This window comes from Notothenia coriiceps, unplaced genomic scaffold (genome assembly GCF_000735185.1).
Source record: "Notothenia coriiceps isolate Sejong01 unplaced genomic scaffold, NC01 NC01_scaffold00026421, whole genome shotgun sequence".
NCBI lineage: Eukaryota > Metazoa > Chordata > Actinopteri > Perciformes > Nototheniidae > Notothenia > Notothenia coriiceps.
The window spans coordinates 1,732,456-1,754,720 of record NW_011359122.1 but is presented as its reverse complement, the minus strand read 5'-3'; the positions used below and the strand labels follow the sequence as shown (position 1 = coordinate 1,754,720).

The 22,265-nt window shown below is 41.1% G+C and overlaps 2 protein-coding genes across 2 annotated transcripts; one reads left to right on the top strand and one right to left on the bottom strand.

Annotated features, from left to right (window-relative positions):
• Window positions 1-786: 786 nt before the first annotated feature.
• Window positions 787-7,905, bottom strand: LOC104956952 (synaptic vesicle glycoprotein 2C). Its single transcript, XM_010784532.1, has 3 exons — window positions 7,741-7,905; window positions 1,355-2,151; window positions 787-800 (listed from the first exon to the last, which is right to left on the bottom strand). The coding sequence occupies exons 2-3, from the start codon at window positions 1,944-1,946 to the stop codon at window positions 787-789; spliced, it is 606 nt and encodes a 201-aa protein (XP_010782834.1). The 5' UTR covers window positions 1,947-2,151; window positions 7,741-7,905.
• A 6,623-nt stretch (window positions 7,906-14,528) lies between these two features.
• LOC104956951 (centrosomal protein POC5-like) lies at window positions 14,529-21,517 on the top strand. The gene is made up of 9 exons (XM_010784531.1): window positions 14,529-14,613; window positions 15,573-15,656; window positions 15,894-16,047; window positions 16,721-16,828; window positions 16,977-17,176; window positions 18,866-19,042; window positions 19,287-19,391; window positions 20,076-20,255; window positions 21,497-21,517. The coding sequence occupies exons 2-9, from the start codon at window positions 15,573-15,575 to the stop codon at window positions 21,515-21,517; spliced, it is 1,029 nt and encodes a 342-aa protein (XP_010782833.1). The 5' UTR covers window positions 14,529-14,613.
• Window positions 21,518-22,265: the final 748 nt, after the last annotated feature.

The following is a 22,265-nucleotide window of genomic DNA, read 5'->3' as shown; positions in this document are numbered from 1 at the left end:
TTTGTTTTCTCATCAGGAAATGCAGACCGGCTCAAACAAACGATTTTTAAATCATCATCCTCACGATCATTGAATGTATCATATGTTCGCCGAATTGACATGAAAGCACTAATAAATGTAGTTTCATCCACTTGAGTTTACAACTACAAAAATAATCAATTTGTTTTTATATCACATCCTACGGGAGGAAATTCAGCAGCTCTCACTACCGATTTTTAATCCTAATTTAATCATCATCTTCACCACGATCATTTATGTTTATGTTCGCCGAATTTACATGAAAGCACTGACAAATATGAATATACTGTAGTCAACTTCATTAAAACGTTATTAACGTGCTTAAACTCAGTAATTCACAATTTCTACGCATGACAACACACTTTGTCCGTGTTTGGCTCTCTCGCCGCACAGTGAAGTGTTCCCGCATTGACGTCACTTCCGGCTTCCCCCAAAACTTCAAAATGAGTCGAAGGAATTTCCCCACGATGTTCGAAATTATTGATATTTATCGGAACGGTATCGCACCTTCTTTTTTAAACTGACGGTTCGAGATGACTAGTAGCCCAATATTTCATTGCACAACAGTTGTTGGGATGCTGTCACAGGCTCTTTAAAGGTGTACTATATTGATTCAGTCTGTGTTTCACTAAGCTGAAAGTTAAAATAAGTGCATCAAATATGTGACTTATAGGGAATAAAGTGGCAAAATTAATCATTCTACATTAACTATAATACGACTGGACAATGTCTTTACATTATACACTTCCCGGACAATTTAAATTCCAGTTAGTAACGATTTTCTGTTATAAATTTGGCACAAGAGTGTAACAGTTAATACTGTGGGGAGCAACGGATAGCAAGCTGTGCCCAGCATGCTGTTCAGCACTGAGACACATAAAACACACCAGGCCAGCAGCAAAGTGCAAACATTTATACAGATAGTATCCTTCTATCTAAGATTGATATTAAAGTGACATGTCCGCCGCTGGAAAAACTGATAAGTCGTCTTTAATTAAATGTATTATGTCTACAAATGTCACATTACTGTATGAGGTTAGTTTAAAGCAATAATATTAAGTTGAACCTAATTTTCTTTTACTTATTATTATTGCTTTCAACTAACCTTATAATTGTAATATTGAGAGTATATCAAGTTGGATTAGATTGGATTGGATTATAAAGTTATGTAAAATCTGTTGACAAAACACATTTAATTAAAGTTAACGTTTCAGTTTTTTCAGTGTTTTAGCACGTTCACTAATACTCACACACACACACACACACACACACACACACACACACACACACACACACACACACACACACACACACACACACACACAGGGTCCCTTACCTAGCCATCCCGAGCTGGAGTTGGGCGCACACATGTCTGTCTCTGCGCTGGGCAGCACAAAGCCCACCACGAACACCTCCACCCCGTCTGACATGAGCGCCAGCCCGAGCACCAGGAACAGCTGCCACTGGAACCTCCCGTGGCCACACTCCTGGATGATCAGCTCGTATTGTTGGGCCAGCTCCTCCTCATCCGCCTGCCTCTCCTCCTCCAGACCCTTGCGGTCCCTTGAGGCGTCAGACATGGGTTGTCCCAGTGCCACCTGGCCCTCCTTCTGCTTCCTATCCGAGGGGATCCCCTGGTACTCGCCCTCATAGATCTCATCCTCGTCATCGTGGCCCTCTGTAGCATCGCTGGAGCCCTCCTCGTTGTCATGGTTGCCCTCTCCGCCCTGCCTCGGCGGGTTCCGGTAGAAATCCTCATCTTCGTCCTCGTCGTCCTCGAATCGGCTGTAGTTGTGGTGGGACGAGTACCCGTCTGTGGCGCGGTCCACCACCTTGTTGACTTTCTTTTTTGCATGCCGCTTGGCCTCCTTGACAATGTCCTTGGCCCCCTTGGACAGGGAAGTCCTGTTATTGTAAGTTTCCTCCATTCTGGCTCCACCAGCAGGTCTGCACGGGGTTCAGGGGATACTTAGAAGTAGAATAAGGAGGGAAGAGGAGTGAGTTTACGCTGGCGGCGGAATTTGCTGGAACGGTGAGATCAGTGGGTGTTGAGATGCAGCCGGGATGAAAACTCTTGAGTCCGCAGTCACCACAGGAGATAACCCACAATGGCTGTGGCAGTCATCGGCCAGGCTGAGAGAGATGAGGCAAGAGACAGACAGATAAAAAATAGAGAAAGCAAACAGGAGGAAGGACAGAGAAGAGAGAAAAGAGGGAGATGTTTATCAGATAGTGCTGGTAACTCATGTCTCCCTTTCATAACTATTCCAGTCTAACAGGTGACACCCCACTGACAGCACTCCCCTCTTTAATCAGTCCCTCACCATTCTCCCAGGCCGTTTAATCATTACGAGTGATGTGTGGAAAAAAAGCATTGGCTGAAGAGCCTTCAGTTTTTATTCAAAATGAATATTACATTTCCAGGGTCGCTCTCCCTTTTCTATATTTTATAAGTTGGACTTAAAGGGATGAGCATTTTAAACAGAGATGCTGAATCTGCTGACTCATGATCAGCTCTGAGAAACAGAGGCTAATAAACAAGGCTGTGCCAGAAATCAATTTGCCCCCAATAAAGAGCTGGTCTATTATAATGAGAGTGGCGAGCCAACCAGAACGGCACTGTCATATTTAATCCGTTCAAAGAAAGGAGAAATGGTCGTGAGTGGATACGTACTGTAGGTAAATGCACAATCAGACACATGCACATTGTACACACACAGCTGTTCTCTAAGGCCCCTGTTTTTGTACAGTCAGGTTTCTATAACACATAAAATAGGTAATGCATACTTGCAAAAAGGACACGTTAGAAAACACCCATGCAATTCACAAACAGTATGTGTGCACGATGGGGAAGCCCTTTCCCATCAAACCAGGCCTGTGCCGATGGGAGGGAGACCCCAGCATAAGAGTGTGAATGATGTAACATGATTTCATGTCAGTGTTCAAACTGTGATTCACAATTCATCATCACTTGCCTCCACAGGCTCACTTGGGAGACTTATTCTATAACATGTCACGACTCAAAGGCACAGCCATTATTAAAACAAACATGATTGTGAGATTTAGTCATTTAAATGATAGAACTCTTAAATTACTCATGTTTTATTTAACATCTCAAGATAAGAATGCATACTTAGGAGAAGGGTGGTGATGGTCCGAGCTGTCCAGTGTGTGTGCGTGTGCGTGTGCGTGTGCGTGTGTGTGTGTGTGTGGTTCCCGTGTGTCTAGGAGCTGCTCACCACCGCCTCTAATGAACACTGAAGCCTTGTCAGGAGGACACAAATCACAGAGCCAGCTCCAGCTCCCATAATGCAATTTTACTGGGTAAAATGACAATGCTGATTCAAGGTGACTCTCCTAATCCTTTTTGGCTTATTGGATGACTTATGTGCTTCTGAGCGCGCACTCCTTTACACATTGACTGGTAATTGTTAATACCTCCGTTGACACCTGTGCTGCCTCAGACATTGTCCTTAAGATGATTCATTAGCACAAATTACAAAGGGTTAAAATATGATAGAGGTTTGTTTTGTTCCTGTGAAATAATATCCAGTGCAGTCGATTGATATCCTGCATGAGTCATACAATAACAACAATTCTCAAAACAATTATTTTCTATTGACTGCATCTTCAAATAAAATTCATTTCAATGCCTACGTAGACATGAAATGAGGCTATTTATCATTTTGGGATCAGGTCACGTTGGCTATCACACATCATTTTCATCTAAAACTAGCAAGTGGGCTTACACACACCGGCAAAAAGGGGATACATCCTGTCTGTCAGATAATCAATGGAGTGTATAGTGAGCCGGCTGTCACTGGTGATGAAACTCAGACGACACCCGGGCACACAGCGTCCAACCTGCACCTGACCGCAGCTGACAAGACCCCGACAGCGCAGACAGCGAAGGCAACGTGAGCAATCACAATCAAAGTGGGTAAACTCTCCCAAACAGACTAATCTCCGTGTTGCTGTCTCTGAACCATTTCTTTCCTCTTGCATCTCCTTTAATGTTTGCTTCTCTTCAGAATCTCGTGTTTACATTGATGCCTGTAGGTCAGGACATTTTCATTTTTACATTTAACATCATCTGTTCATTTGCAAAAGCACTCCTTTCCAACTTACTGTCTACTCCCAAATAGTGACAAAACATCTAGTTGTAAATTCATAGTTGTAGATATATAATCTTTAAGTCATTACCTATATCCAATTTACACGATCAATACTGACCTTCAAAGTAACCAAACTCTCTTAACATTTGATTTTATGTTTTTTCTATTGATAAAAAAAACAACATGTTGATGTGGAATATGTATTGTAACATAAAGAAGCTGCAGCCATACATTGTCCTGCAGGGCAGAGAATAAAAGGATTTGATAAAGTGTGTGTATGTTGCTGTGAACCACAGGAGGATGGCTGAAAATAAGCCTTGCTCTGGTAACACCCCTGTCTGCATGATGGATAGCGGCCTTACTTTCCTTAAACCTCTTTAGAATACTAAAAAAACACTAGGTCAAGTATCACTTGGCCCCAAATTTCCCCATGCATGAACAAAAAGTCCACTAAAGGGAATAGAGTTACAAAAGAGTTTTGCACCATCCAAGTAAAAGCAAGTACATTTGATTTGAGAATCTTTTTAAATGTAAAGTGTGTGCTTGACCAACTCAGTACATTTTAACACACCTCTTCATTGCTTATCATAACTCATTAGCCAACATTTGGCACAGTATAAGCTGCTAATGAGCATTTCGAAAGAAACGTTTTGAATAATCACACTACATAAGATTTTCATGACACCCTTAGTCTGAAGAACTGTCAAAAAAAACAGAAAGGGCATCCCTAAGGCAATAGATTTGTCAAAAGGATGGGTGTCATTTTTTGTGCTGATTCACCTTGAGTCCAACAGTCATCAATGAGAAGGGTATGGGCTACTTGTTGGAATAATAAGTACACAATAAATTCAGGTCATGTAATTTAAGGTTGCTTGACCAGAAACACATTTTCTTTTTTTGCAAGAAATGTATGGATAATCCATAGTGCCTTTCTGGCTGGTTGCAATCCAGCAGTCCAGACATTGGCCCTTTCACAGTACCAAACAAAGATATAATAAAAAACAATGAGCACAGCTGAGGGCTTCCTATTTAATTTTATTTTTAACAATTATTACTTGTGCAATAAAATGGCAATTTTCTTCCCTATGCCAATTTTTAAATGTCATGTACATTGAACCCATTTGAGAGTTTCTTAGCTCGGAACCTCAAACACTTTCCATCTCCGTCAGGTTTGACTTGTCAGTGTCTTGCCCTTTCAGAGACATGCCTGGCACAGTGTCTTGGTGGCCGGTTTGTTCTATTAGCATCAGAAGGAGCAGGTCCAATCTCTAAGTGGGCAGAGCCGCATGTAATCCAATCAAAACGGTGAGCCCATGACCTCATCTGGAAGGCAGAGGCACAGCCAGCCTGGGACATCTTCGGTTAGGAGATTTCATCAAGCACTGATGCCATTACTGACTGAGTGGGGGGGGAGGACGAGGGAGAGGTGGAGGGGGTATCAAAAGTATTAATGAGGGAATAAATGGAGGCTTGGCAAAAGAACGTCTAAAGAGGAATAAAATGATAAGAAAATATATATTTTCAAAGAACCTAAACCTTTCACCTCTCACGAAGAGCCAGTGCTGGCCCCCCCACGATTGAATTTAAAAGCAGAGCTGACTGCAAGTTATGCTAATGTTACATCATACAGATTCACAAATCAGCTGCAGGAAGATGATGGCTGCCTCTCTTACCAAGCTAGTATTAGTTTCAATCACTTACGTGCCCATCCTGGCCAATGAGAGAGGATTTCCCCTATGTTTGTATTAATTTTGTCTCAATACTTAAATGAAAATAATAAAGGCCATATACTCTGGATACAAAGGACTGTATCTATTTAAAGTGTTCATCTGTACATTTGCACAGACTGAAAGAAAACACATTTTGGTGAAAACATGTCCCATCCCACTCTCAAGATTCATAAAGAGAAAATGGTGCCGTCTCTTCTGCTTTTTAGCATCAGGCTGATCTTCTTGGTAAACATATGGTCTCCCTGCCTTGACAGACCTCACTGCTGACACAATATAGTGCTTACATAGCAGATAAAAACATAATGTGCCACCACCACAGTCTGGTGCAGATCTTACACTTGGGGTTGCAGTGACGCAATAACACGATGAGGCCGGCCAGGCATGCAAGATGCAGCACATTTACCGGTGATTTCTTAGCATTTGGTCAAAACGTTTTATGTGATGCACAAATATACACAACTAGTGTGCATCACATAAAACGGTTTGACCAAATGCTAAGAAATCACCAGTAAATGTACACCTCACAAATTCTGGCAGACATGAGGATGGCAAGGGTTTTTTGGTGTGATGTAAACTATGTTTTTGGGTTTAGCTTGCCCCTAAAATAATGACTATTATCTGGTATTTCTCATTATGCCTGCACACTTAAATAACAACACTAAAATATGCAGACAGTTTGGTAAAGCTCTCATATCTGCTACATTGTCACTGGCTCAGTACATTGAGTCCTTTCTTCCTGTCAACTGTGAATCACTGGGAGAGAAAATGTCCTCCTCTTAAAAAAGCCTGTGCTGCCTAAACTTTAGGAGAACTAACAAATGTGGGTGCTTGAGATGGAGATGTCATTGAATGCAGATGAGGAGCATTTTGAATTACAATGAGATTCTTGGTTATCGTGGCAAAAAAAAACGACGATAAGAAGTGGGCACCAGGAATGAATTCTGCAACCTGCAATCACTGCTTACACTTTTCATTGATGGCCCCCGTCCGTGTTAACCCAGCAGGACTACTACAGCAGCCTTCAGAATGCAAACAAAGCACTTTGCCACGGATTTCCAGTTCAACGGTTGTGTGCTTATCAATCGCTCACTGCCTCTTGAGGTGCAATTCACGGATGAGTCAGTTGCCTGCTCCCGCATCCTTTCCTCTTCTTGGCGGCAGTGCAGAGTGCTTTAACTGCCCCAGGGCTGGTGGCTGGATGGCACTACAGCATGCACAGTCAACAGCCAACAACTCAACACTCTGCTCGTGGCAAGGATTTCACTATAAACATGCTGGTAAATTTAAAAAAAAAATGGGTAAACTATGAGCTCCATTCAGTGATTATACTAGCCCAAATTGCCACCTGAAGGTTACAAACAACATTTCAAATAGGAAATTAACTTACAGACAAAATTATTGTAGTTAAATTAGTTAGATATTTTAAGGAATTTGTGTCAACCTTTATTGCTACATTGCTACATTTTACAATTAAAAGGGTACAGAAACTGGAATTTAAACTCCACTACATCCCTAATGTATATGGGGCAGTTTTTTGCTTGCTTGGATGTTGCTTGCTTTCCTAATGATGCCAATTTCTCTACTTTTGCAGGAGGCATATGGACTCAGTTTAGTGCTCCCTCTGAGAAAAAAACAACACATGCCTGGAAACTATGCCAACTTTTAACAAAATATTCACAAACTTATAAATAAATAATGAGGCGTAGTCCCAGTTTAGATGTTAGTTATAGATATCATAAGAAATAAGGCAACAACCTAAAAAAACGACTTGTAAGTCCTAATGAAGCTGATCATAAAACAGTTTTATTGAAAATACTCGATTTAACTCGGAAACACAGTCAGCATCTTTTTTAAGGGGAAAAGTAATCATTTCTTACCGTAATTTATGGCGAGAAGAGAGAACTGGGCAGGTAGTTACCCATTGCATCAGACTCTGCTTTCGTTTAATAGGAAAGAAAATCTCTTTTTTTGTTACTGTAAAATAGGATGAGAGGCAATTGCCAGCGCACGACAGTGAGGTTTTTTTTCTTCGCGATGCAGTCCTCCCTCGCTGCAGTACTTCGGGAAAGGAGAGAGCGAGAGAGGGAGAACGTGCGAGGGAGAGAGGGAGGGAGGGAGGGAGGGATGGAGAGAGGGAGACGGGGGGTGGAATCAATGATTGTACTTCATTGAGTGATGCAGGTAATTCCGTTTGATGGAACAATCTAGTTAGGTGACTGAATGACGTGGAACACTGCAACGCATGAATGCTAAAATAGATAGGACATTTCTGTTATTAAACAGGCAGTGTTTCGTCCATTCTACATGGAGGAAACAACAATTAATATAGGGTTGGGTTTGGGAACAACGTGTATACGCTACATTTTGCTTCAGGGAAAAAGTTGTTATTCTAGGCAAAAACTGCTGCGTAGTCGAAAAGTTTTCGCACCGTCAGTTTCATTAGAAATGTTTTGCAATTCAGTGTATTTAATCTTTAGTTTTATTAGCTGGTCATACCTGCTCTTAAATAAGTGGAGCTGTCTGAGACCTCACCATGATTTGCAGAGCCTGGAGACGCAGAACGTTGTATCTCAACCACTTGTTCTGTCCAGGTTTTGTCCGTGGTGCTGACCGGCACCAGCACCTGAACGTCTCATCGCGCCAAGTTTGGTAGCTGATGCCTTAAAGAACATTACACTTGTCTTGCACATTCGCCAGTTCTGAAAAAAACAAAAAACAGGTGCATCATATTTAAGTCCTTCCAGATTACACTAAATGAAATTCAAACATAAATTGTCTGCCCTTAAAATAAGGACTGTTTTATATTGTCACAAATATGTGCATAGCCAACATGACCTTGTTTTAATGGCATACAATAAAAACAAGGTCATATAATGATATAAAATAAAAACCTTGAGACTGATTTGAGACATCCTACTAAGACTACAGTATATCAACCTAAAACAGAGTAAGGCTTTGTATTAGTAATATGTAGCAAGTCTTGCCATAAACCAGAGAACGAATAATAATAAGAGACCTTAAGCCATGAGCCTGAATTCGGACACTTCAATAAAAAAATCTGTTGAAAAAAACATTATCTTTAGAAATACCTTTTATATATACAGTGGTTAGAGACCTTCTATCATCACAGGCCACAGGTGAATGTGTTGGTATGACTCCTGTATACATGTACAATTATTTGAATTAGTGTGCCACCCTTGCAATATTCTGAATTCATATAAAGTAGCCTATTTTGTATTTTACTCCATTGCATAATTTCACATCAAAGTAGCCTGTAAAGAAAGTAAAGTCGTTGTTTTTCATTTTTAACAGAGCAAAACACTCTTTTTAGGCCCAACAATATTGACTTATACTCTTGAGAAACACCACACAAATATTATACAATCCTGTAACAATAATTGCATAACCAAACACAGGCTCTAAGAGATAAGTAGGCTCTTTAGATGAAGTGTTTGACGGTTACTGCCTGTGTGCCTGCTCTGTCAAACCCTAACGCTTCTGAAACCTGTGAGTGGTTCCTGGAGGAAGAGAGGGTGCGAAAAAAAGGAGATGGCGGTCTGATGCAAGCACTGGGACATTCAGCCTTTCAGTATTCACATCATTAAAGCCTGCAAACTGCACCGGCGCAACCAGTGAGTCTCGGTCCGCTGGAGATATAACCACCAGCAAGCTCTTTGATGTATTACACTGCATCTATTCTGCTCCCTTATTCTCAATTTTAAAATGAAAACTAGATCTCGAGCACTCCATGTGAAAATGCTTAACATGTAGGACATACAGTAAACAGTGCAGCCTGGTTGTGCATTTGCTTACCGAGTATAAACACTGAAACATGGCTTTGACACTGGTTGTACATCATACTCACAACAAAGGATACTAAATAGGATTGTAAATGATGCATATAGTGTACACAAAGACCCACACAATACAAAAGCGTGCAATGGCACACACACACGCAAGTAAATAAATAAAAGGAAAGGCATCTATCTTTATCCTCTGAATTTGATGATTCACATAGCAGTGACCTAAGGCTTGGGACACTCTTTGCTTTTGATTCAGAGTTGGGAGACTAACACCCCTCAAGCCATAAGACTCCATTTACTACTGCTGGAGAGCTGAGGAGCACTTAGCTTAATGTACGGGACAGTAGAATGACCCTCACACAAACACACACACACACACACACACACACACACACACACACACACACACACACACACACACACACACACACACACACACACACACACACACACACATGCGCATGCCAAAATGTTCTCCCTCTCTTTTGTTGCAGGACTCTTTGTCATATAAACATGCACACAAGCAAGAAAGATGATCATGAATTTAAGTGTATTTTTATCATCGTAAATGGCACAATACGTTTGATATGCATGTCAAGCCTGCAGGATGGACATGTAAGAAGAATAGCTGTTGAGGTCATGAATTTACATGCCACAGTAAATGTATATTGGTGGTATGTAATAAAAAAAAGTAACCATGTTGGAATCCCATAAAGCTTGGCTGGCCGAACAACTTACACCTATGCCCGACAATCTATCGCATCTTAGCTGCATGTTAAAAAAGATATACTTTGTATTTATACAATGCAAGTATGTCCCCTACTGGATTTAGTTTTTTTTATCTCCTTTTTTAGTATGTACTCTTCTGCTGAGACGTGTAAATATAGTACCTGTGGTGCCAGCTTTCCTTAAGAAATGATAACAGGTGGAGGTATACTGGAGCGACTGCATGCTGCTTATCGTCATCCAGATTATAAGAAACGGATGTGGACACTGATGGTAATTGTTTCTGCCCTGTGTAGATAGAGGCTCGGGCTAACTGATTTAGTCTCCGTCTTTCCTCTTAGCCTCCACTGCTCCTCCGCACTAACATGGCTGACCACTTTATGATGGAGTCAGCATTTCTCAAACTATGGAATAAAGACAAAATATATGCATCCTTTTTGTCTCTTACCTGGTTTTTAATACTATCTTTGTGGGAACAATGCAGCCATGATGCATTTACAATTGTGGGCAAATTCAGTACACAAGCATTCCTAAAGCAAAACAAAAGGACACTGGTGTCACTGATAGAGAGATGTGATGGATTAGAGAGGCCCAAGGGGGAAGTCCTGGTCCATCAAAATGTAATGAAAAATAATTTGGAAACAGCAGGCAGCTATGAATAACACCAAGATGAGTTTTGGTAACATTGTGTTCAGTGAGAGGTCATCATTGTCTCATATGTGAGAAAAATGGGTTGATAACATTACGATTGATGATAGCACATTAGTTGTTGTCTTCAGGAGTTATGGCTGTCTGTAAACACGTCTGACTGAAAATCGATCAAGGGCAAGAAACAATTTTACACCAAGTCTATAATCTAGTTTCACAACTGGAACGCATAAGATACAATTACACAAAACAATATACAGGACTTTACACCTTTTGGGGGGATCAGTTAAATACAAAAATGCAGTGAAAAATACAGGGGAAAAGTATTGTAAGAAAAGTTTCCTCACAAAGTCCATTTGTACAGGTACTGACAATTATTTCCTATTTTCTGTTCTGTCTACCATTGCAAGGTCCTGAATAGTCTAGGTTCTCAAATGGGGGTACGCGGACCCTTAGGGGTACGTTCGAGTACAGCAGGGGGTACGTGAGATTTATTTTATGTTAATGAAAAAAACAACACAAGTAATGCATTTAAACAAACTACTAATAGTAGATTAACTACTTCATTCAAAAGTGTACAATGATTCTGGTTAATAAAATGGGAAAAATAAACGTGGTGCTCTCTTTTCCTCTCCCTCTCCTTACAGCCCGTCAGTATCAAAGGACACCTGAAGAATAAGCGTTGCTTGGCAACGGGGGTGTGGCCGCAAAGTATAGCCCAGCATTATCCATAGGCTATGTTTATATGAGGGGTCCAAATCCTGTCTGGCGGTCACAGGTATAAATGCTCATATATGTTTTTCTCTTCATTCCCCACGCCCCAAAATAAATAAATAAATATAAAATATAAAAGTAACAAAGTTTGAGCAGTGTGGGTTTTAAATTAATAGAGTTACACATATTTCAAAACGCGAAGTGTAATAACTGCAGGTGCCTCCCTGTCAGAATGACAAAGGACCTCAGTGAAGCTCAAGCCCATGTTTCTCACTACATTGTAAGAACAACTTATTAAAAAGATCAGTTCAATGCAACTAATGTATTCTTAGTGTTAGTGCATGATGTTAAAATTGGTTTGCCATGAATTTAGTGATGGATTGTAAACATTTGAAATGTAGCATTAAGTGTTTCTCAATTAGAAGGTTGTTGTTTTAATAAATCAGACTCTGATAGTGCAGCGCTGTACTGTACCTCTTTATATAGGCTTTTTGTCCCTAACAAATTGTTTTTGCGCTGTTCAGGGGGTACCTGGCTGACATTGTTTTTCAAAGGGGGTACATTATTGAAAAAAGTTTGAGAACCACTGGTCTAACGTACCTGAGCTATAATACCAGGGGGAAGAAAGTCAAATGCATCGTGATTATTGTCCTGGAACAGATTGAACGGGCTACGAGAGAAGAGTGTGAGCTGAATCCCATTTCACACACAAGCCTTGTGTGTTTCTGTTGTTGAAAGGGAGGGAGGTGAAATCTACAAAAAGGGATCTAAAGAAGAGTTTCAGGCAATAATACTTGCTTTAATCCAACCAATATCAACAGTATAGCTTATTACCTTTGTCTGGATCAAAAGAAAAACACTATACAGAGTGGGTAGACTATAGACATCTGTCTCTATTGTTTTTAAAATCAGTTCTAGTCTATTGTGTATTATTTCATCATTGTATGTCTAAATGTGGTTCAAAAGACCTGCTGATGAGTTCACGGACTGTATGTGATTTGTACTAATCATAACAGTGGATTTTTTACTTGATCATTTAATATTATTCATTTTAAATAAGCATATTATTTGATGGATAATTTGATAGACTGTAAATGTATTTATTTTCACATGAGGCAAAAAAAGGATGTGATTAATGGTACAAAACATTAAAAACGAACAAAAAAAGAGGTTAAGTAAACCAGACCAACAGTTGGCTTTTATGTCGTTCTTTTGAAGTAAGACAAAAACAAAGCCTTCCATAAAGCATAGACACACCTTGCAGTTGTCTGTGTCTAAACAGATGTTGTTGTAATGACTGAATAAAAGCAGGCAAGCATCAAAAAATGTGCAGTTTAACATCAACGGCACGATGAAAAACCAGAGCACCTAAAGCCAAGTTGATTTGGATGACAAAATAGTCACCCTAAAAGAGAAACTGTGATGAAAACATCACCAAAACCTTTCCAAACATGTGAATCATCTGCTCGAAAATGGAAATAAGTAATCTGTGAGAGCTACAGCTTCCTGTCATTCAACAGGAAACTTCCACTCCCCACAGAGCAGCAGGATTATCCTCTGTGCCTCACGCTTCTGGTTCAAATTCACAGCCTGCGTCAACAGTCAAGGCAGGTAATAATGAAATGTGTGTGGGTTTCTTTGCCAGGCGGTGCTTGCAAAATATGATCATTCTGTTTATTTATAATAAATATTTTATATGGAATGTTTCTGTTTGAGTCCTTTTCACGTTGAAACTGCTGTTTCTTAAAGGGGTAATTACTGCACATGTCACCAATGTCACAACTACACGTTCCCCCTTTCCAACGTCAGCCTGCAGGTCTCATGACAATGCTAACAGGACACCTTTGAAGAGTGAAGTACTCAGAGCCAGGTGGTGAGGAGGCTCCCGCCCAACAGTACTGTTAGCAGCTCTGCCACGGCTGAGAGCGACCATATGTCTATTCTCTCCAGAGAGTCCGTCTTAGTGCAGGACTGCCAAGCCGTGAGTCCTATCCCACATATGTGCCTTAATACTGTCAAGCACTGGGTCTTCAGGGGGTTGAGACATTGCTGTTATTCAGTTTTTGAACCATTGTTTACTCTGTGTTTGTCTTTGTTAACAACAGAGAAATGGCAACTGATAGTTTCACAGGGTGGTGGTATTCCCTCGAAAACTTAAACCCTCTTTGGAGTAAGCTTGCATCCTTGTGGCAATTTAATCAGTTAATCTTTATTCAGCACGCCAAGCTACTGTGATGATACACAGATGGAAACAATGCTTGCTCCCATAATATGTGATATCAATGGGCACTGATTTGAAGATGCCTAACATGTGTTTCAAACACCCTTATTGGATTGTGAATAATAAATGAATGAATGACAATCCTAGTTTTACACAACAATGTATAAAGAGGTATACCTTTACCATTATTTTTTTTTCATTGTTGTGAAATACTAGATCCTAGTTGTGTGTGTGAGTGTGTGTCTGTTGGCAATAGGCTACGAATCCTCCGAATATAAGACACAAAAAGTACCATATTACTGACTTAAGCTGGTGCTGGTACTGGATGTCACACTAATCGTTAACCAAATGCACTTTACTGTTAAAATCACAGAAAAAAGCTGAAGTGGACCTTTTTGTTTGTACTGTACTGGTTACAGCTGGGGGACTCAGCTCAGCGTTGTTCCGCTTACCGTTACCACGGAAACATTGTACCCAATGAGAGTCGATGTAGCAGGGTGCTGTCGGAACAGTAGCCAATCATAGAGTCTGTTGTTTAAGGGTCACTTGGTTTGAAATGGCAAAGCAAGCGTTTTCTAACTGACGGACTAACTTGGGAAACGGAGAAGTGTGGTAGACTGCAAATACATATAAAAAAGGTAACTTAAACATTTCCGAAAGTAGCGTAAATGTAAAACCTATTTGCTGGGTAACGTTAGGGTACTATTTACTATAGTTATACTTTGTATCAGCGATAATGCTAACTCACTTGCTCCATGAATTGTTTATCGAAAGCACCTTTTTTAAATATGTGACGTTTGCTTTACATTTTCTTACCCAACTTCGTAGCTAACAAATCATTGATGTGTCAGGTCAGTAACATAGACTTTATATTTAAAGGTCAGTCAGCAAGACATATCGTAACTTGCAGTAACTGTAGAGGAAGTTGCACTAGCACATAAGTCCTGTTTTGTAGGCTGATTTAAGATATGGTAAAGTGTGTTTAGTTGACATTACAGGTGAGAGTTTACATGTTGCCTACCAAACAACCACGTGATCCAGCAGCGTCTTCCTCCTCAGCTTCAAACAGTCTGAAAAGAGGGTTAGCTTGCAACCAAACCCTTCCTCCCACTTAGGGACCATCAATACATTGTCGTTGAATTACAATGTTAAACCAATGTTATTTTCAATACCTCCGTGCAAACTCGCCAACATTCGTGTAAATAATGCTAAAATAATTATGATAAATGTGCCTTATGTAGCACCCATTTTATATAAAAACACACTAAAATATAGTGGTAGAAGATCATTTCAGTTTCTTCCATCACATCTGACCCAGTGACTCACAAATCCGTGCATCATCGTATTACTACAACACCTTTTTTTCTTGGGTTTTAGTGCTAATTTTTCTTGAGAAACATTATAATTTTCCCTCTGTTTAAAAAAACCAAACACCTTTTTTGAACATATATTTGTAAAGTATTCAGAATAAAAGTCATTTAATAAAATATACAGCTATTTATTGTGAGTCATGCCATTGATAACTTGTGCTGATTTTTTTATTTTATTAAATTAACACATTCCATCTTTTTACATTTGTAAACATGTTTGTGTCTAGATGTCCTCAGACGAAGAGGAACCGACCAGTCCTGTTCTGCCAAAGGACTCTGATCGGGGGAGCTCGGTCTCCTCTGAGCTTCAGGTGGATAAAGAAAAACAAAAATGAATGTGCCTTTATGATTGTCACATCTCTCAGATCTGGGAAATATATCCCCAAATTGTTGATGATGACTTAAATATAATAATGTAATATAACCAATAGGAAAAATTGCTATGGAAATAAGATACAGACTGTAAATCCCTGTATTTATAGATAGATATAGTCATTTATGGACACTTGAGCCCAATTTTTCTTTATTAATTGTTTATGGATCAACAGGATGAGTATGAGGAGCTCCTCCGATATGCTGTGGTCACCACTAGGCCTGACAGACCCACCAGTTCTCACGTGCAGCGGTTAGGCACCTCCCATCTATCTGCAGAGGCTCGGTGTTCCCAGAGAAAAGATGACTCCAAATCAACGCGCCCAGCAGGTATCTTGGGTTCCCCTTGTATGTGGGGCACACACACACACACACACACACACACACACACACACACACACACACACACACACACACACACACACACACACACACACACACACACACACACACACACACACACACACACACACACACACAGACACAGACAGACACAGACACAGACACACACACACATGACACTACCCCCATCAAAGGATCAGCAGCTTGACATCGCAACATGGAATAGGTTGTGTTTATCAGCCTTGTATTTTCAGAATGTAACCCAAGATGCATAAGATAGCAGTCTGTCAGATTTTACCCCCTTGGAGGTTTAGTGCTTTAACTGTCATGGAGTAGTGCACTGGGATGTAGAGAGCAGACGGCCGATTGGTAATGATCTCCTGGCTCTCTGCCCGCACTGCTCTTTAGAGTGCAGGCTTTCTCTTCCCCCTGCAGGATTTAATTAAGATATTGACTTAAATGCATTCCTGGACGAGGAGCCATGCTCATCTTATTCAGCATTCTCACCATCACCTTTTTTGTTCTTGAACCGTCTTTCAGGCTTTCACATTTTAACTTTGAATTTCACTCACTTTTTCCAGGTTAAAAATGTATTCAAGCAACATTCCCTCTTTAAGTATTTACCATTGCACCTTCCTCTCTCTTCCTTGTCTGTTGTCAGATACTGCGACTCAAGCTACAGATGGAACTCGTTCGAGCAGGAGTGTGAGGTCAACACAGGTCTCCCCCTTAATTGTTGAACCCTCCACACACTCAAGTGCCTCTCAGGGTAAATTTAATAAAATAACCAAAACGGTTGGGCCCGATTTTATATTAATTTATCTTGATATAACGTACGTTTTTTAAATTCAAAGGTCACACAGTTGCAATATTTCGAATAATATCCTTTTTTTTTCTGCGTTTCTTTTGCCTTCCAGCTGAGGAGACGGCAGGACGGTCGTCTAGCAGGGCGTCGGTGCCCTCTCACGCTGCCTCAGAGAGGGGACCGACGGTGTCTGAGGGGTCCGGGTCAAACAGCCCAGACCCCCTCGAGTCTGCTGTGACAGAAATGTTTATCTCGGAGGAAAACATGAGCAAGATGGAGAACATTCTTGATACGTGGAGCAACAACCTGAAGGTTAGTGTGCTCTCTCATACTGTAGCACTGTCCCTACACACTCAATCAATGTAATGGCCCTCATTGGCTGACTGCTTGAGAGCGGACCATAGATAACGGCGCAGGGCTATATATAGGGCTCTCACAATGCTGAATAATAATAATTGCGACAGTGTGTTTTAGCAGTTTGCAGCAGAGTCGAAGCAAGCTGGCGGGTTTGTTCTTGATGTACTGAAATGAGAATTCAAGTTATGCATAATATGAAAATCTATGGTACAACAGAGTATTATTTAAACTTGTATCAGAGCAATCTAGAAGCAGTTTGCGTTTATGCAGTTTGTCACATAGATGTTTTAGTTTAACAGAGGTTCATTTACACAACCTAAAATAAGTAATACTGGAAATTACTCAAACGCTTTGATTTTGTTTATTTGTCACCAACACAGTTAGTTTCAGAGTATATCTAATGATAAATAATGTACTGGTTTGAGCAACTGAAATCTGCATGCATGTATTCAGCTTATATTGATATTTCCCACACTCATGCAATGAGACCGTTTGACTGAGATAGATTAAATGTCAGTAATACTGTGGGCAATTTACATAAGTGATGGTGAGGAGGAGGTCAGAGATTATAAAGGGAATGTAAAGTCCCAGAAAGGCTTACTGAATACCATGACAGCTCTTCTTTTCATGGCACCAGTGACCTTTTTATTGTGTCTCCCAGTGGAGTGGGTTTTGGACGAGGTGAGTTCCTGGACATGGGAAGTTGAGACTCTTTCAGTTTTCTTGACTCACAGATTGTGTTGTCTGCTGTTTCACCTTCGGGATAAGCCACACAACTTGACATTTGTGGACAATAATAAATAATCCTTATAGCGCTTTTTTCAATGACTCTCAAAGCGCTCCTTACAAATACACATTACACACACATAATGGTCATGTACTGTGGACAATACCCACAGGAGCAAATTCAGGTGAAGTGTCTTGCCCAAGGACACAACGGCTTTACAGACGCAGCGGCGGCGGGTTTCGCCCACTTGATCTGATAATCAATGCACAGCGCACTGCGCCACACCGCCCATCTTCACACCTCGAAGTAATCAAGGCGCTTTACAAGTACACATTGATATCATACATGTACTGTGGACAATACCCACAGGAGCCAATTCGGGTGAAGTGTCTTGCCCAAGGACACTACGGCCTGACGCAGTGGAGGCGGGTTTTGAACTGGAGTTCCCCAACGCCCCCTTGATCTGATGATCAAACGCACAGCCCACTGCGCCACCCCGCCCCATGAGCGGATGTTGATTATGTTTGACCGTGTAGAGATTGGTAGACAAGTGTTAACTGCTCATGCTACATAACTTAAACATCCCCGGTTTCATTTCAAACATGAGATCTTTGTTGCATGTCATAATATCTCTCCCTTACTAGACTTATGTGTACACTAAAGGCAAAATAATAAAGTGTTGTAAGCATGTAGATATTTAGCTTAGGTCAAATGATTTGCTTCTCGAGCCAAATGTACTATACATTTCTGTTTTATGGTGTTTTAGGGGCTGCATGTTTGTGGTAGCCTCTTCTTGACCTCTGTAAGGCACACCTGTCAATCTAATTTGAAAAGGATTTAAGACATGCCGTGTCCATATTGACTCAATCTGGGTAATGAACACATTGTGACTGTCCCACCCTTTATTTCCTAATTAGTCAAATGTGCTGACGGAGCTCAGGAAGTGGAAGCTGGCCTTCATGGAGAAACACAAGCTGGAGATAAGGAAGGAGAAGGAGAGGTATGAAGCCCAGTCAGCTGGCCTGAGATCAGAGATAGACGGCCTGAAGGGACTGCTACACACCTACGAGACCTCCAACCAGAGGAAAGACGAGGTGACTTTATTTTCTTTCTCCTGTAGATAATGTGCTGGTGGGTTGAATATGGATTCAGTATCAGACTAAGATGTTACCTTCTGGTTGCAGGACTGGGTGAGCTTATTCCATGTCTAAACCATCAGCTCTCTTTGTTATTGCACATCATGTCTCTAATTCTTATGTGCATTAAGAACTTGAGAGAAGTTCTGGTGACAACTTTTTCCTCCTTTTAGACTGACAAGTCTGATGCTTCCTCCCTCAGGTGATTGTGAACCTGAGCCAGGTGCTGGAGAGACAAAAAGAAAAGCATGAAAAAATGAGGGCCTTCACCCACTGGAGACTGAAGCTCAGTGAGGCCAAAGAGGAGGTAAACTGATGCCCTTGTGATGCTTCCTACAGGCTTTTAGTTCAACATTAAAGTAACGTGTGTTTGTTGCATCACATGAGCATCACATCTCAACATCTTATGATCGTCTATGAAGCCTGATTAAAATGCTCACTTTAGGGTATGGTCTGTGGTGTTTGTCAGGTTTAATCACAAAGTTAAAACATTTTTTCGTTGTGTCTTTTTTTATACATGTTTTTTTAGGGAAATACATGTCAAATGATTGGTAGTAAATGTATCCTAAAATTGCTAGATTACTGTTAATGCAGTTTAATGGTTTATGCTAATGATAACTCTCTGCATGAGTTACCGAGCCATGCATCACTATGTCACCGCACACTGAACATGCATATGCCATATTTTTCACTAATATTCCCTCTCACAAAATGTACACACGTGTGATTCTGTACATGCACTGATGAGCAAGATGTTCCCTCTCACACCATAATGTTATCAAACAAACAAATGCGTTACATTTTCTACATTTACAAAATAGCTGTTTATGCCATTTCTTTAAAAAGCTAAATATACTGGAGGACATCCTTTTGGTCCAAACCATTGCCCAGAAGCGCCACAAGAGAGAATGTACCGCACCTGCACAAGAAGGAATTATGGGTGTGATTATTTCCGTGTGAATATTTTCATGGTGTTGTGGTTCCCTGCTAGGCTCATGCTGCTCGGGTAGCCCAGCAGCACTACAATCTGCAGCTGAAGAAGAAGGTGTGGTTCGGCTGGCAGACCCTGATCCAGAAACACTGGAAGGTCAAGGTGGAGCGGGCCTGTCGCGCGCGGGCAGAAGAGGTGTGCACCCGCTTGTCTGCAGAGTACGAGGCCAAGCTGGCAGAGGTAAATACGCAAGTTTCAAGGCTTTATCGTCATTTGCACATTAGCCACATTGTAGATATGGCAATGAAGAACTTAGGTCACAGGCTCTTTCAACAGTGCAACATTATGTCTAGAACAAATAAAACAGATAAAATAGTGCAAGAGAATGTTTTGAGATGTGCAAGTAAATACACAAAAAAAAAATAGTGCAAGAAGAGTCTACAGTGTTTCCCATACATTGATTTATTTGTGGCGGGNGGGCCGCCACAATTAAATATCGTCCGCCACAAATGGATCTCATTTATAAAAAAAAAAAAAAAGTATTATTATTAACATATATATATATATTATTTTTTTTATCTTTTTTTTGGTGGTGGTGGTGGTCTAATCATGGATAGTGAGGTGGGCTGATGATCGGAAGGTTGCGAGTTCAAATCCTGCCTGGAACACCACTACTAGTGTGCCCTTGAGCAAGGCACTTAGCCCTCGGTTACTCCAGGGAGAATGTCCCTGTAATTGGTCATTGTAAGTCGCTTCGGAATAAGGCGTCTGCTAAATGCCTAAATTGTAAATTATATTTTTGGGAGAATAAACCCCACAGATCCTCAACTCCGGTGTGTTTCACTCATTAACAACGCAACACAGAGCAACAAGAACGTTGTCTACAGCAGCCATGAACTCGCATGTATTTCGTGGGTGTGTGTGTGTGGTGTGTGTGTGGGTGTGTGTTGTGTGCTGCTGTGTGTTGTGTGTGTTTGCGTGTTGTGGTGTGATAAAAGGGGGCGTCTGGCACCACGGCAGGGACCAGCGAGGTGACTGGGACCTCTCCAAGTAGCAGTCCACACTCCATATTTTTTAGAGTTCTGTCAGCGGACTTGACCAGCGACCCTACGGCTCACAGTCCACGACTGAGGACAGACACATTTCAACTATAGGATCCAGTAGATGGCTAAACCCATGCCCTATTATGACTGTATTGTGTCGTTCTTTACTCTAACACCCTCTCCTAACTTGACAGGAGAACTTGATAAAAACATTTTGCATCATATAAAATATGTCTTAGAGACTGGATTTAGACCTCTCATCTTTCTAACTAAGACCAACATGCTGTTAACAATAGAGTGTATGTTTGAAGCTACACGGCAAAGGATTTTATGTTTTCTCTTGTTTTTTACGATGGTTCAAATTAGTATCGGAATAGTAATTCAAGCAATATCACTAACGTTTAATTTTTGTTTTTTTTTTTTTTTCGTTATGTTAAGGAGCGGCAGCGACGGGCCTGAAGAGATTCTGCCTTTTGGTCCTTTTCGTTTCATCAGCTAACGGCATCCGTTGAAACAGGCCTATATGGCCAGGCTAATTGACGACTTCCAGTGCGGATCATTAGGACCCTGACTAGTCTTTGTTGTAAATCGAACCTGCAGCTCCGCCCTCCATTGCTCTTACCGTCATTGTCCAAATTGTCTTCACGCGTTCTGCCGAAGCTCATGACTCAGCCCGTCAACTCTCAGAGGAACTTGAAGTGCTGAGGGGGGGGCGGTGGGCTAACGGGTCTGATAAGCATGCCAGCTGACACACACACAACACACACACACACCACAACCACACACACACACACACACACACGACACACACACACACACACCAAACAGTTTCCGTATCTTCAAGGCACACACGACATGTTTTTATCTGCCACATGCTGGCGATCGAACCAACAACCTTCTGTTTGGAGGCGACCGCACTCCCTCACAGCCACGTCGCCCTCCAAGTGGGACTTAAAATTACTCCTCAGAAAAACATTGGTTTGGGGTTCAAAAGAAGCTAAACAGGTGAACAACTGATGCAGCGTTCATGTGAGAACCACGTCAGGTTAGGTGAGAACACGTCGAGTCATGTTCACTGTAGGGCTCAGGCGCAGTGTTGTTTGACCTATCGCCCATCCCACCTTAAGTGTTCTTGTTTTGCTATCTAATATTATTGATGTTAGTTTACGTGAGTTCAATGTGAAGGCATTGCGCTTTGTTAGCATTA